The sequence below is a fragment of the Littorina saxatilis genome, linkage group LG8 (assembly GCF_037325665.1).
Source record: "Littorina saxatilis isolate snail1 linkage group LG8, US_GU_Lsax_2.0, whole genome shotgun sequence".
NCBI classification, from domain to species: Eukaryota; Metazoa; Mollusca; class Gastropoda; order Littorinimorpha; family Littorinidae; genus Littorina; species Littorina saxatilis.
In genome coordinates this window covers 13,710,221-13,725,220 of record NC_090252.1, presented here as the reverse complement: position 1 = coordinate 13,725,220, position 15,000 = coordinate 13,710,221, and the positions used below count along the sequence as shown (strand labels likewise).

Sequence of the window (15,000 nt, the reverse complement as noted above, 5' to 3'; positions counted from 1 at the left end):
AACAGAACTAAATCTTCTTTACACTTTCTTGTGTTTGTCGCAGAACTATAAACACAGTCGAATTTATTTCTCCTTCTAACCCATCAAGTTGTTTTTAAACTGATTAAACATGGTCATCTCATAAATACACACGCATACCATTGCATATAAACAAAAGTAATGGCAGATCGACGCTTCTTTGTCTTTTTTAACATTATTTGTTTGATATATAATTGCTGATCAAATATGTATTGTACGAAACGGCGGTACAAATGTACTGCTTTGGGAAGTGGTGAACCAACACAGCTGCTTACTTTTGTTTTCAGTGCAAAGCACCCAAGTACCACTCAGGAATACCAAGACGGTAACGACCGTCATAAAGAAGCAGGACATCGCCTGTAGAAAGCAAACATCGTCATGACAAATATATCAAAACTGGCATATATCATCGCTAAAATCGTTCTTACATTGAGACAAGTTTTGATTAAATGTTTTAACATAGAGGGAGAATCGAGATGAGGGGCGTGGTGTATGTGTGTGTGTGTGTGTGTGTGTGTGTGTGTGTGTATGTGTGTGTGTGTGTGTGTGTGTGTGTGTGTGTGTGTGTGTGTGTGTATGTGTGTGTGTGTGTGTATGTGTGTGTGTGTGTGTGTGTGTGTGTGTGTGTGTGTATGTGTATGTGTGTGTGTGTGTGTGTGTGTGTGTGTGTGTGTGTGTGTGTGTGTGTTTGTGTGTATGTGTGTGTGTATGTGTATGTATGTATGTATGTATGTATGTATGTATGTATGCATGCATGTATGTATGTATGTATGTATGTATGTATGTATGTATGTATGTATGTATGTATGTATGTATGTATGTATGTATGTATGCATGTATGTTTGTATGTATGTTTGTAAGTATGTAAGTATGTATGTATGAATGTATGTATGTATGTGTGTGTGTGTGTGTGTGTGTGTGTGTGTGTGTGTGTGTGTGTGTGTGTGTGTGTATGTATGTATGTATGTATGTATGTGTGTGTGTGCGTGCGTGCGTGTGTGTGTATGTGTGTGTGTATGTGTGTGTGTGTGTGTGTGTGTGTGTGTGTGTGTGTGTGTGTGTGTGTGTGTATATATGTATGTATGTGTGTGTGTGCGTGTGTATGTGTAGAGCGCTTCAGAGAAAACTACTGGACCGATCTTCATGAAACTTTACATGCGAGTTCCTTGGTATGATGTCCCCAGAATATTTTTTTCTGGTTTTGAAAAATGTCTTTGATGACGTTATATCCGGCTATTTGTGGAAGTTTAGGCGGCACTGTCACGCTCTCATTGTTCAACCAAATTGTTTGTCCTTTTGGTCACACAATATTTGACAAAGTCCAGACTATGGAAATGCATTGCAGCTTGAAAGCTTAAATATTAGTTTATTGGTTTGCTCATTAAAGTTGCCATTAATATCGATTTTTAGCAAACAGATTTAAAATTGATTGCATCGTATTTGTCATCAAATTGTAAATCTAAGATTCATATGCATATGTCATGTTTACTTTTAAAATGTTATCACGTAGGTTAATTAGTACTACGAATAAAATATCACAAATCGATCCAAAAATTATGTAATCTTATTGTGTATGATTCCCTGATTCCCCCCAAAAATATGCATATATATGATATGTTGTATTCAAAACAAGCTCAGAACGGTAACAATAATACAGAAAAGCGTGCGTTCCTGTTTACCGCAATACGTTATTGCGATATACTGGTTCGTCAATTTCACTTCGTGTTGAACGGGAACAGTGAGCGATTTCCTTGCCGCGGGGATTGACGAAGCTGTTGAACAAATACGGTGCTTTCAGTTTCATATCTGTGCGTTTGACAGATTTACTAAATGTTGTAAAAAAAAAATGGAGGCGCTGGCCAGCCGGCGACCAGCGCAGGGAAACTATTTGTAAATAACTCCTATAGATCTATTGTCTGAAAGCCGATGACTGAAGAAATGTACCTGAACGAACCTGCAAGAGTTTGGAAGTGTTTCCTGTGTGAAACTTCTACGTTGAGAGAAGAAATTGTGAAGTGAACGAGGTGAGCTGAATGCGGAAGTGTGGTCACTGTACTCCATGTTGACTGAGCCGGTGGCGGAGAGACGTTACATGGTAGCCGCTACTCCCCCCAACCCCCCATCAACCCCCCTTCTGCAGTACGACAGGAACACCTTGCTAAATATACGCAGCAAGCTTGTGCACCTCGGCAAGTGTAGTTTTGCTCTTGATAAAAAACCACTGAAGCAAGACAGATTGCATAGGACGTGCTCCGACACCAAGTGTGCTTTTGCCCGCAAGCGTGGTAGAAAAGGTGGAGTGAGAGTGAGGGCAGGTAAAAGACTGTTTAACCCTCCCCTCCCATCTGTGCTATTGTCAAACGTACAATCAATAGACAACAAAACTGACGAACTGTATGCACTTGTTAAGTACAGGAGAGAGTACAGAGACAGTTGTCTTCTCTGTTTCACAGAGACCTGGTTAACTGAGGACACCCCTGATCAGCTTGTGGAGCTTGAGGGTTTCTCTATCTTCAGAGCAGACAGGACTCCAGAATCAGGGAAGAGTAGAGGGGGTGGTGTGTGCATACATGTTAACCAGAAGTGGTGTAAACAGGTGACTGTTAAGGACACTGAATGCAACAGTGATTATGAACTATTACATATTCAGTGTAGACCCTTCTACCTGCCTAGAGAGACCTCTTGTGTGACAGTAATAGGACTATATACCCACCCTAAATCAAACGCCAAGAGGGTGAACAGGGACATCACAGTGAAGGTGGAGAACATACAGGCTGAAAAGCCAGACAGTGTAATCATTATCTGTGGTGACTTTAACCAGTGTAAGTTAAAGGTCCCAAGGTTTTACCAGCAGGTGACTGTGGCAACAAGGAAAGAAAAGACACTTGATCTCTTGTACACAAACGTCAAAGACTCCTACATCTCAGTGGGGAAACCCCCAGTGGGAAAGTCAGACCATAAGTCTGTCTTGCTCCTCCCCAAACATAAGCAAAAACTGAAGTCTGAGCCTGTGCAAAAGAAAACTGTGAAAGTGTGGAATGAGGAGAGTGTGGAGAGACTGAAGGGGTGTTTTGATTGTACACTGTGGGATGTTTTTGAGGATGATGATATTGACAAGATGACTGATGTTGTTAGCAGTTACATCAATTTTTGCACTGATATATGTGTAGAAGAGAAAACTGTCACTGTCTATCCAAACCAAAAGCCATGGGTGACAAAAGAGTTTAAAGAGGCACTTAAGGAAAAACATGATGGGCCTGAGGGGAAAAGAAACTTGAGGAAAGTGTCAGAAAAGTGCAGAAAGAGATACAAAGAGAAAGTAGAAAGCAAACTGGCACAGGGGGATGCAAAGGGGATGTGGGAGGGTGTAAGGGAGATAACTGGTACAAAAAAGAAAAAAGCCACAACCATCTCTCAGGGTGGTGATCCAGTCAGTCTTGCTAATGAACTGAATGGTTTCTATGCAAGATTTGACAAGCCTGACAGTCAGATGCAGGAGGTATTTGAAGAGCTAGAGAGAGTCCAGCCTGATGATGGGTTGAGGGTTAGTGAGGAAGAGGTGAGGGCTGTTTTCTCCAAACTGAAGCCCAACAAAGCACAGGGACCAGATAACATTCACCCTAGGCTACTCAAGACATGTGCTGAACAACTAGCTGGTGTTTTTCAAGCAATTTTCAACATGAGCCTTCTGGCAGGCAAAATCCCCTCTCTGTGGAAAACCTCCAAAATTATCCCAGTCCCCAAAAAAGCAATCTGCAAAGAAAACAATGACTATAGGCCTATAGCATTGACACCAGTGGTGATGAAATGTCTTGAGAAGCTGGTGCTGAAGCGTCTCTTGCAGGAAACTGAGGATCAGATGGATCCGCTACAGTTTGCCTACAGAGCACGCAGAGGCACAGACGACGCTACCATTCTGATCGCTCACAGCATCCTTGAACATCTAGAGAAGCCCAACACCTCAGCTAGAGTGTTATATGTGGATTTTAGTTCCGCGTTTAATACAGTCAAGCCTAGCCTCATATACGACAAGCTGAACGCTCTGTCAGTCAGTCCACAGATCATCAAGTGGATTATCGACTTCCTGGTGGGTCGATCTCAGTACGTGGCAGTAGACTGGGTCATCTCAGACAGCCTCGAGATCAGTACAGGGAGTCCACAAGGCTGCTGTTTGTCTCCGACAATCTTCACCCTGTACACCAACGACTGTAGAGCCACCAATGGCAAACTTTCGAAGTTTGCTGATGACTCAGCTCTGGTAGGCCTGATACAGAATGATGATGACACAGTGTACAAACAGGAGGTGGACAGACTAGTAGAGTGGTGTGACCAGAACAGCCTAGACCTCAATGTGGGCAAAACAAAAGAGATGATCACAGACTTTAGGAGAGGGGAAAAGGAAACAGAGCCACTAGTGATAGGGGGGAAAGAGGTAGAACAAGTACAAGAGTACAAATACTTGGGCTGCATCATCAGTTCAGATCTCTCGTGGTCAAAACACATAGCCAAGGTAGTTAGCAAGTGCAATTCAAGATTGTACTTTCTGAGGAAACTCAAGCAGTTCAAGGTCTGTCCTGAAATACTGGCAATGTTCTACAGAGCCAGCATTGAAAGTGTTTTGACCTTCAACCTCATGGTATGGTACTATGGGGCTACTGTAGAGGACAAGAGCCATCTGGCAAGAGTGATCAGACAGGCAGAAAAGGTGGTTGGGGTTCAGTTCCCAAGCTTGGATGAACTGGTGCATAAGAGAACAGCCACAAAAGCACGAAAGGTCGTTGAAGATGAATCGCACCCCCTGCATGATCAGTTTGCACTCATGCCATCTAGGCGTAGATACAGAGCTGCAAAGTGTAGAACCTCTCGCATGCGGAAGTCGTTTATTCCATCCGCCATCTCAGTTCTTAATGATACCACTTAGTGCATGCATGTGAAACTGAAAAATGTACAATGGTGTTTTCCTCAGAGCTAGCTAGGAATGCATTGTACTCTAATGTTGTCATGTTATTGTTGTGTTTTTTATCTTCATGTTTTAAAATTATCTCCACATCTTATAAAGTATACTTTTACACTAGAATTATGTTTAAACAAATTAAGTATGTATGTTTAATATTATTCTTATGAAGTTTTTTTTACAACTATTTAGAATAGAACAGGATGGATGTTTTGAATGTCAATCACTGGGAGCAGTCAGAAGAGTAAGAATTTTGTTTTGTTCTCACTATCATTGCTTATGAAGATCATGATGTTGTTCTATTGCTTAGTCAGTCCTAGAAATAATGTCCTAGACCTGTCTTACCTTGCTGTTATCAGTATTTTTGCCCTCTTTCATTACGATGCTATGGTATTTCTGTGGGTCTCCACATGTGTTTGTTTATAAGGCGGAAGTGACCTCCCCTTGTACACAATAGGCCCTCAGAGGAAGCCTACGGACAGACTAGAATAGAACATGCACATAACACAGAATGTCTGCACAGCACACACACACACACAGCAATACAGCACACCGTCTTGTACCTCCTTCTGCCCTGCCGAAGTCGGGGTATCCTTTTTAATCCACCGAACCATGTGTGTCTCCTGCCTCCGAACACACACGCTACAGAGTTTTTGTTTCTGTTATTATTTTAGTTAGCAGGTCTAGTTGAGCACGTATTAAGTATCATGTACCCACTACTAGTCATTGTGCATTTTAGTTAATGGACTGATGATGTCATTTGTATGGAGTCGACGCACGTGCGAGGATATGTATGTGTGGGAGGGGGGGGGGGGGCGCGGGAGATGGAAGCTTGCTGTATGTTATGTAATGTATATATTGTGTGTGATACGTGGAAATGTGATACTATTTATTTGCATGTATGATACAGGTACAAATGTGATAATTGTAGGCTTATACTAGTGATTACTGTGTGTGATACATGAAATGTGATATGAATGCTGTTTTTATATGTTATACTCTTACTTTCTCCCAAGCGCAAGACAAATTCTTCTATGAAAATTGAAGCCAATAAAATTTGAGTTGAGTTGAGTTGAGTTGAGTTAAATTATTTCATTCTCGGAACTTCTTTATTTATCATGTACATTCAAGAACATTCACACGCATGTACGCACATGCGGGCATTAACATACGGACAGACTGACAAACAGGCAGGCCAGCATAACGCCCCATACGATGAAAAAAAGCACTGCCTCCGATAGCATGCATCAAAGAAAGCACACCATGATATGGGGTGTAAACCCTACAACAAGCCACGCACGCACACATGCAAACATTACAGCAAAGTTCATTGTCGTATTGGTTTTAAAGCTACGTCTACTGCCCCGTACCATGAAAGGACCACAGAACAACTAATGTGAAAAGCCAACTTGCAACGCGAAATCCTCACAATACATGCATGAAACGGCGCTTTGTTGTACTGTATGATTACATTCTAGCCATCTCTGTCATACTTCAATGTGGCTCTAAAACACACAACCGAAAACGACCATCACATACCGCTGTGTTAATTAACAAACTAATCGTGATTTATTGTCTTTGTATATCGTTTACGGCAAAATCGTCAACCAACACTCAAACCGATGGATGCCTATTTGTTGTTTGCTTAGTTAGACTCAACAGCAGATATCTAACTTATAAAGCTCGTTTCTGTGTGTGTGTGTGTGTGTGTGTGTGTGTGTGTGTGTGTGTGTGTGTGTGTGTGTGTGTGTGTGTGTGTGTGTGTGTGTGTGTGTTTGTATGATGACTAAAGGCTCCGAAACGACTGCACCGACTGAGACAGGAATTTCAGGGTATGTTATGTATGTTATTTGCCGCTCCGGTCACAGGGTACTTTTTGAAAAGCAAACTTGAAAGTATTCATTAACAAGTCGCGTAATGCGAAATTACTACATTAATAGTCAAGTTGTCGAACTCACGGAATGAAACTGAACGCACTGCACTTTTTCACCAAGAATGGTCTAGGCAACGGGGGTTTGCGCGGAGCATTCTGTAACGTACCTGAGAGGTGGCACGCCAGAAACTATTGCACTGTACTGAGCTTGACGGTTGACTCTCTCTCTGTCTCTTTCTTTCTATCGCAGTCTCTCTCTCTCTCTCTCTCTCTCTCTCTCTCTCTCTCTCTCTCTCTCTCTCTCTGTCTTACTCTCTCTGTCTTGCTCTCTCTCTCTCTCTCTCTCTCTCTCTCTCTCTCTCTCTCTCTCTCTCTCTCTCTCTCTCTCTCTCTCTCTGAACCCATATACTTCAGCTACTGTCAGTATGTTTGTCCCTGTCCCTGTATCTCTTTCTCTCTCCTCCTTGGCACGCGTGCGTCTCTCTCTCTCTCTCTTTCTTTCTTTCTTTCTCTCTCTCTCTCACTCTCTCATAAACACACACACACACACACACACACACACACACACACACACACACACACACACATAGGCAAACATAGTCACACATGTAAACACACACTCGCAGACACGCGCGCGCGCATACGCACGCATGCATACACACTCACACTCACGCACACACACACGCACACATACAGACACATGTTGTACAAACATTCACAGAGAGAAGAATGCGTGCAGAAAGTGACACTTGCGGGTTGTTGAGATGAGGCATAAGAGGGAAAGAACTCTCTCTATCTGTCTCTCTCTCTCTCTCTCTCTGTCTCTCTCTCTGTCTCTCTCTGTTTGTCTGTCTCTCTCTCTCTCTCTCTCTCTCTCTCTCTCTCTCTCTCTGTCTCTCTCTCTCTTTCATACACACACATTCTTTATGTTCGTCTGTCTCTCTGTCTCCCCATTCTCTCTCTTTCTCTCTCCCTTTCTCTTTCTTTGTCTCTCTCTCTGTCTCTGTCTGTCTGTCTGTCTGTCTGTCTGTCTCTCTCTCTCTCTCTCTCTCTCTCTCTCCCCCCCCCCCCCCCCCAGCAAGACCGTATACTCGTAGCATCGTCACTCCACCGCCCGTGGCAAAGGCAGTGCCCGTGGAATTGACAAGAAGAGCGGGGTATTCGTTGCGCTGAGAAGGATAGCACGCTTTTCTGTACCTCTCTTCGTTTTAACTTTCTGAGCGTGTTTTTAATCCAAACATATCATATCTATATATTTTTGGAATCAGGAACCGACAAGGAATAAGATGAAAGTGTTTTTAAATTGATTTCGAACAAACAAATTTTGATAATAATTTTTATATATTTAATTTTCAGAGCTTGTTTTTAATCCGAATATAACATATTTATATGTTTTTGGAATCAGCAAATGATGGAGAATAAGATAAACGTAAATTTGGATCGTTTTATAATTTTTTTTTTTTTTTACAATTTTCAGATTTTTAATGACCAAAGTCATTACTTAATTTTTAAGCCACCAAACTGAAATGCAATACCGAACCCCGGGCTTCGTCGAAGATTACTTGACCAAAATTTCAACCAATTTGGTTGAAAAATGAGGGCGTGACAGTGCCGCCTCAACTTTCACGAAAAGCCGGATATGACGTCATCAAAGACATTTATCAAAAAAATGAAAAAAACGTATGGGGATTTCATACCCAGGAACTCTCATGTCAAATTTCATAAAGATCGGTCCAGTAGTTTAGTCTGAATCGCTCTACACACACACACACACACACACACACACACACACACACACACACACGCACACACACACGCACACACGCACGCACACACGCACATACACCACGACCCTCGTTTCGATTCCCCTTCGATGTTAAAATATAAGCCGCGTACGGACTTAGAACTGAACGGGTACAGCTAGTTACATATACATGCAGTCAATTCAACTCAATGACCCATTGCTCTACTGCAGAACAACAACAGTGTGTGACAGTGTGTCACTCGAAAGAAACTTGAGGGGACAAGTTTCGCAACGTACGTGAGCAAGCTATTAGGCAGGCACAAGGTCGCGAAAGTCTACTCATGGTTATTCTAGGCGTCCCCGAGGACGCCTAGTAATTGGGATCAAGTAAGTGTTGCCTATGTACAGGATAACTCTGCGATTGCCTATGGGACACTGCCACATTTACGTCTTGAGTTACTGCCCTTACTACTATCAAACCGAAACTTCGTCGATAGAGACATCACCTGGGCCAGGGGTGATAAATCTCTATCGACGGAGTTTCGGGCTGTTGTGCGTGCATAGTACCCGCGTCGGACACGGAGCCGTCTTGGAGCCTCTACTTTTTTTTTTTTTTTTGAGACATCGCCTGCAAAAACTCCAGATACATTATTGTGTGATTCTAGGCGTCCCCGAATTGTTGTTGTTGCCATAGTTTACGTTTAGAGCTACTGCCCATACGCCGAGGCCATGCAAAGGATTCTTTTAAGGCCAGGGGCTACACACGTCTGAAGTCAAAAATCGTGTTGTGTGTTCAAGTGGTCAGTTTTGAGATTTTGACATATGTATACCAAATAATCCTTTCTAATTCAGGTTCAACCGATGTTTTTCACATAAAACACTTATATTATGCAAAATAAAGGTGTTTCAAAACCAACTGTGTCAAGAATTTATTTTCATTGTGTGTTGAAATGCCAAAAATGCATTTGTTTGACTGTTAGTTACGCCAAATTCTCCCAACCCCGTTCCGACATGACGTGACACATACCGTGGGATTCAGCATTCTCTCCCCTTTCCCGCTGTCATTCTCTCTGTGAATGAACTGGCCAGCACGCTAACTTCCATATAAAGAGGAACGCGTCACACGAGAGCTTGTGATTGGCCTAGATCGGTCACGTGACCAACTTTCACTTCGCTACGCCAACTTCCGGCATTTTGGAAATTGGTCATTGCTGTCCGAAGTTCATCGAAAATATCGGAAAACATGGATACAAACGCTCAAGATTTGCAAGATTTAGTGCCAGACAGGACTCCGCTTAATCGGGGAAAACGTTCACGCAAGCAGCAGTGCAAAGAAGCAGCCAAGGCTCGCTGGCAAGCGAAAAATGCTGACGAGAACACGATCGCTTGCTGATGACAACAATGGAATTGTACCTTTACCAGCTGAACAACCGTGTACTGCCAGACGAAAACTGGATGTTATGAAAGACTACGTTGCTGCAGCTGACGAAACGGACAGTGACAAAGAGCGGTGCTTCATTGAGTTGAAAAATTTGAAGTCTCTGTTTTCGGCGGTCGCTTGTGGCGAGTGTGGTGGGACCCTGTCGGTGTGCTTTGGTGACAAGATGGGATATTCAAGAGAAATAAGACTGGCTTGTGAGGTATGTAAACTCATTTTATAATTACTATTTTTTTGTATTGTATTATTTTGCCTTGTTAGTTATTACCAGCTCTCCCAAACTGAGTCTCTCTCTCTTGGAATTTTTCTGATTGAGTTTCAGTTGTCACTGTCAGTGTGGGGAAAAAAACTACATAATCTGAAAGCTGTAAGCCCTGATGATAATAGTATTACAAAGGAAATATATTAGTGATTATTATCAGTGCTCTTTTTCTCTCCCACTCTCTCTTTCTCTCTCTCTCAAACTCTCTCTTGCTCTCTAGCTTTTTTGTTGTTACTAATCTAATTTGTTGTTTTTGTATTTACCAGGATTGCACCTTCACGAAGCAGCAGCATTCATGTAGCCGACTTGATGGGAGCAACAACATTACTATGGGGTTTGACGTCAACAACTCCATTGTCATGTGCTTCAACGAGTTAGGATGTGGCGAGGCAGCTCTTCGGAAGTTCTCTGCCATCATGTCGATTCCAGGATTGTCGCACAACACCTATCGGCGTATCTCCAAGAAGGTGGGTGGTGCACACAGAGAGGTGACTGCAAATGTCTTGCAGGCAGCTGTTCAAGCTGTGCATGATGCCAATGCACATGGCGACCCGGACTTTGACAACGGTGACAACAGTGACGAAGGTGGTGACGCAGAGTGTGCAGCTAATGATGGTGACAGCAGCGACTCTGCAAATGTTGACAGTGACGACGACAGTAGTCATAGTGGCTCTACTGCTAGCACAGCAAGAAGAGACAGTGATGATGAAGGTGAGGGTCGGCATTGATGGTTACATCGGTCACGAACATTTGCCAACAACTGTTGTTGGACATGCTGTTGAAATAGAATATTTTTTCGACATGATTAATGGACACACTAACCCCGCTTACTTGCCTGCTAATGTTGTCAGTGACCAAGGCTTTCATTTGACTAATCTAGAAGAGGGATTGCATCGGGCTTTTGCTGTGTCAAACTACATCCTTGCAACATTTCAGGAATCGACCATTGCCATTCACGGTAACCTGGATAGTCAGTGTTTTTATTTGTTTGATTCCCATGAAAGAAACAGAAATGGCGATCATTCTTCAGGTGGTGCTGCCGTTTTGATGTCATTTGATTCTTTTGCAGATTTGACTGTTTTTCTAGAAACACATTATCAATGCTTTTACCAATTAACACCTGTTCATTTTTCTCCAAGTTCTATCCAAACTTCTGCTAGTCAGTGTGGACAGAACAAGCTTGGTTCATTCAAACCAGGTCATTCCAGTATGCCAACAGATTTTTGTACTCCAAATCCAGTCAGTACTGCTAGGACTATTACTGAGTGACACTGACAGAGATCAAAAAGAAAAAACAAATCAGCGCAAATGTACCACTTCATCTAAGACTCCTTTGAACATGAAAGGGAAATGTGCCACTGACAGTGACAATGTTGGGATTGAATTGAACCCACAACAGCCTAATTCTTTGTCAGACATTTTTGTTGAACAGGAAAGTATGTCTGTGTTTAACAATGGGCGGAACATGGAAGAAGCTTTCCTACATGCAAATTAGTACTTACACTGAATTGAACATACAGGATGTTTGTGAACTTGAACAAAGTTATTTTCCTGGCTTGAGTATGGAGGACATTTCGGAACATATCTCACTTGAACACGCTTATTTCCCTGAGTCACGCACCAGTCATTCATGTGGAAATGTTTCTATGATACACACAGCAACAGCTGAAAATGAAATTGATGCTGATGACAACTGTCATGCTCGTGCTGATGATGACATCAACCTTGGACTTGAACCTGAACACAATTTTTGTTTTTCGCAAAGAGCACATGCTATTGAAGCAACTGTAAATGTTTCATCAAGACTGCCTGTCCATGATTTCATCAATGTTGAACACTCTTTTTCACAGAAAGACAGACGAAAGCGACGCCGTGTTTCCAAAACTAAAACTACAAATGTTTCTCTTGACAGTGCCAACTCGCATACATGTCCATGATTTCATCAATGTTGAACACTCGTATTTTTCACAGAAATGGATGGCGCAGACTAACATGAAAATGTGCTAGAAAAATAATGTAAAATGTTTAAATGTAATCTAATGTCAGTTGTGGGCAAACACTTAACCAAAGTTAAAACGTGACCTCAAAAATGGGGTAATATGCAAAAACTTAAAAAATATATCAATATGTGATGTCATGTTAAAGCTGTCTGCAAGCAGATTTCTACACCTTCTCGTGTCATGGCCTATCCGATTCCTTATATCTCAAAGTGTCTTCCACTTATTTTTCAGCCCCCTAGAGCAAGTCATTTGGCTGCAATCAAAGGAAACAACAAAAGCAACGAAAAAGTTTTTATTTTACTGCGTTTTAGTGAAACATGCAGCCAATAAACACATATTCACTTGCAAAATTATACAACAAACTGTATCAATACATGTTTGTCACATTGCATTGCAAAAAAATTATCTACGATACCAAACCTAAAAAATAAACTGTACTTGCATGTATGCGCGTCTATCTAACCGCACCTGGGATAACTGCAGTGAGTCGTCAAAAATAGTGTTTTTTTCTGTGCGTTTTTTGCAAATAATGCAATAACAGCACACACATTTGCTTGCAGAATTAAACAACACATTTCACTGATACATGTTAGTCATTTTGCATCCAAAAAGAATGATCTACGACTCCAAACTTTGAAATATAAACTGCACTTATATTAAAATATTCTGTCAACACGTACTTTTTTTTTTTGGGGGGGGGGGGGTAAAAACTTAAAAAATACTGAAATTTCTTGTTGCAAATGCCTTAGTGGGCAAAAACTAAAAAATGTTAAGGTGTGACTTTATTTAGGCTCATTTCAACTCGCTTCTCATCAAGGATAGCAAAAATGTGATTCAAAAATTTTCTTATTTGTATATTACACTATTTTTTTTCTCGATCAAATTAATTATTACAAAAATTGTCTAAAGTGACAAACTATAAAAATCATGCATTTAAAAAAAAAACCAAAGCTTTTAGAGTTTTCTGATGTCGCTGTAACACTTAAAGCTGCCAGCAAGCAGATTTCTACACCTTCTCGTATGATGGCCTATCCAATTCCTTATATCTCAAAGTGTCTTCCACTTTATTTTCAGCCCCGTGGAGCAAGTCGTTTGGCTGCAATCAAAGCAAACAATAAAAGCAACGAAAAAGTGTTTATTTTACAACGTTTTTGTCAAACATGCAGCCAATAAACAAATATTCACTTGCAAAATTATACAACAAACTGTATCAATACCTGTTTTTCACATTGCATTCAAAAAAAATTATCTACGATACCAAACCTAGAAAATAAACTGTACTTACATGTATGAGCGTCTATCTAACCGCACGTGGGATAACTCTGCAGCAGAGCGTATATTGCACGCTCTGCTCCGCAGTGAGTCGTCGAAAATAGTGTTTTTTTCTGTGCGTTTTTTGTAAATAATGCAATAACAGCACACACATTTGTTTGCAGAATTAAACAACAAATTTCACTGATACATGCTAGTCACATTGCATCCAAAAAGAATGATCTACGACTCCAAACTTTGAAAATAAACTGCATGTATAATATTAAAATGTTCTATCAACCCGTACTTAAGTTTAAGGCCTAAGTACGTAAGCATTTAGGGTCGAAACTACTTCCGCTATATTCGAAAGGGTGTGCTTGCCAGCTTCTTTAAAGGCAGAGTAAGCCTCCCGTAAACCATCACAGATACGGTCAGGCTTGTACACACAGTACAAACACCCTTTCATTTAAACACTCACCAATTGAGAACATCCTAGGTGCGCTCCGTAAAGAGCGAACAATTTTCAAAGAATTTATTTTTGCGTGGTTTATCTTACCCCTGAGCCATCGTAAACCCGTGTGATCCAGTTTTCCCCCTTTTCACAATGCAGTCGTCATAGTTAGTCATTTGAATGCGACTCGACGTGAGCTTATCTACAATAGCACGTTTTTTATGCACGAAACAACGGCTGTGGTTCACAAGAACTCTAGCGATGGCTTTTGACTGTTGAGAGGAACGGCGATTTGCACAGTGACTGATAAACCGGGCCGTCGTCTGCTACGACCCTTGCGTGACCCTGCTTCCGGGCTTTTCTTTTTTTAAACTTTCACAACTTCGAATTGTTCTGATCTTGTCTTGATGAAAAACGAATTCTTTTATGATTAAAGAATGTTTGTGTAACAAGCTGTCAATTTATTATTTAGATTTTAAAAGTTAGGTCTAGCGCAAAAACGAGGCGCCATTGTTGTAGAGGAGCAAGTCCACGAAAATAAATTCTTGGAAAATGTCTCACGCTCGACAGAAAGCAGCCAGGATGTTCCCGTTCGGTGAGCGTTCAAATGGAAGTATGCTTGTACTGTATTTAGACGCTCGGGGAGCTCTGTGATGGTTTACGGGAGGCTTACTGTGCCTTTAACAAAAATATTCATTTTGTCAAAATAACATGGACGCCTGTTCATTTTGAATGAACATTTTTCTTGTTTGTATTATGCATTACACTGAGCGAAGCAATCTGCTCCAGCAGTCACATTTACATTCAGAGACTCGCCGCAACCTCAACGCCGACTAAACGATTTGGCGTATGTCGAACGTACGTCAACACACAGACTGGAATGTGTCATTCGAGATATCTACGAAATACACACACACACACACACACACACACACACACACACACACACACACACACACACACACACACACACACCTAACACACACACACATGTACGCACGCACGCACG

At 41.6% G+C, this 15,000-nt stretch overlaps 1 protein-coding gene and 1 long non-coding RNA gene across 2 annotated transcripts in view; one reads left to right on the top strand and one right to left on the bottom strand.

The window, feature by feature from the left end:
* The window catches only part of LOC138972845 (uncharacterized), a 20,485-nt gene that overhangs the window by 2,676 nt on the left and 2,809 nt on the right, over positions 1 to 15,000 (bottom strand). The window contains exon 3 of the long non-coding RNA XR_011457778.1: positions 294 to 375. This is a non-coding gene — a long non-coding RNA (uncharacterized lncRNA). The remainder of the gene's footprint in view (positions 1 to 293; positions 376 to 15,000) is intronic.
* LOC138972844 (uncharacterized) lies at positions 8,936 to 11,062 on the top strand. Its single transcript, XM_070345520.1, has 2 exons — positions 8,936 to 10,229; positions 10,556 to 11,062. Exons 1-2 carry the CDS (start codon positions 9,954 to 9,956, stop codon positions 11,015 to 11,017), a joined length of 738 nt encoding a protein of 245 aa, XP_070201621.1. The 5' UTR covers positions 8,936 to 9,953; the 3' UTR covers positions 11,018 to 11,062.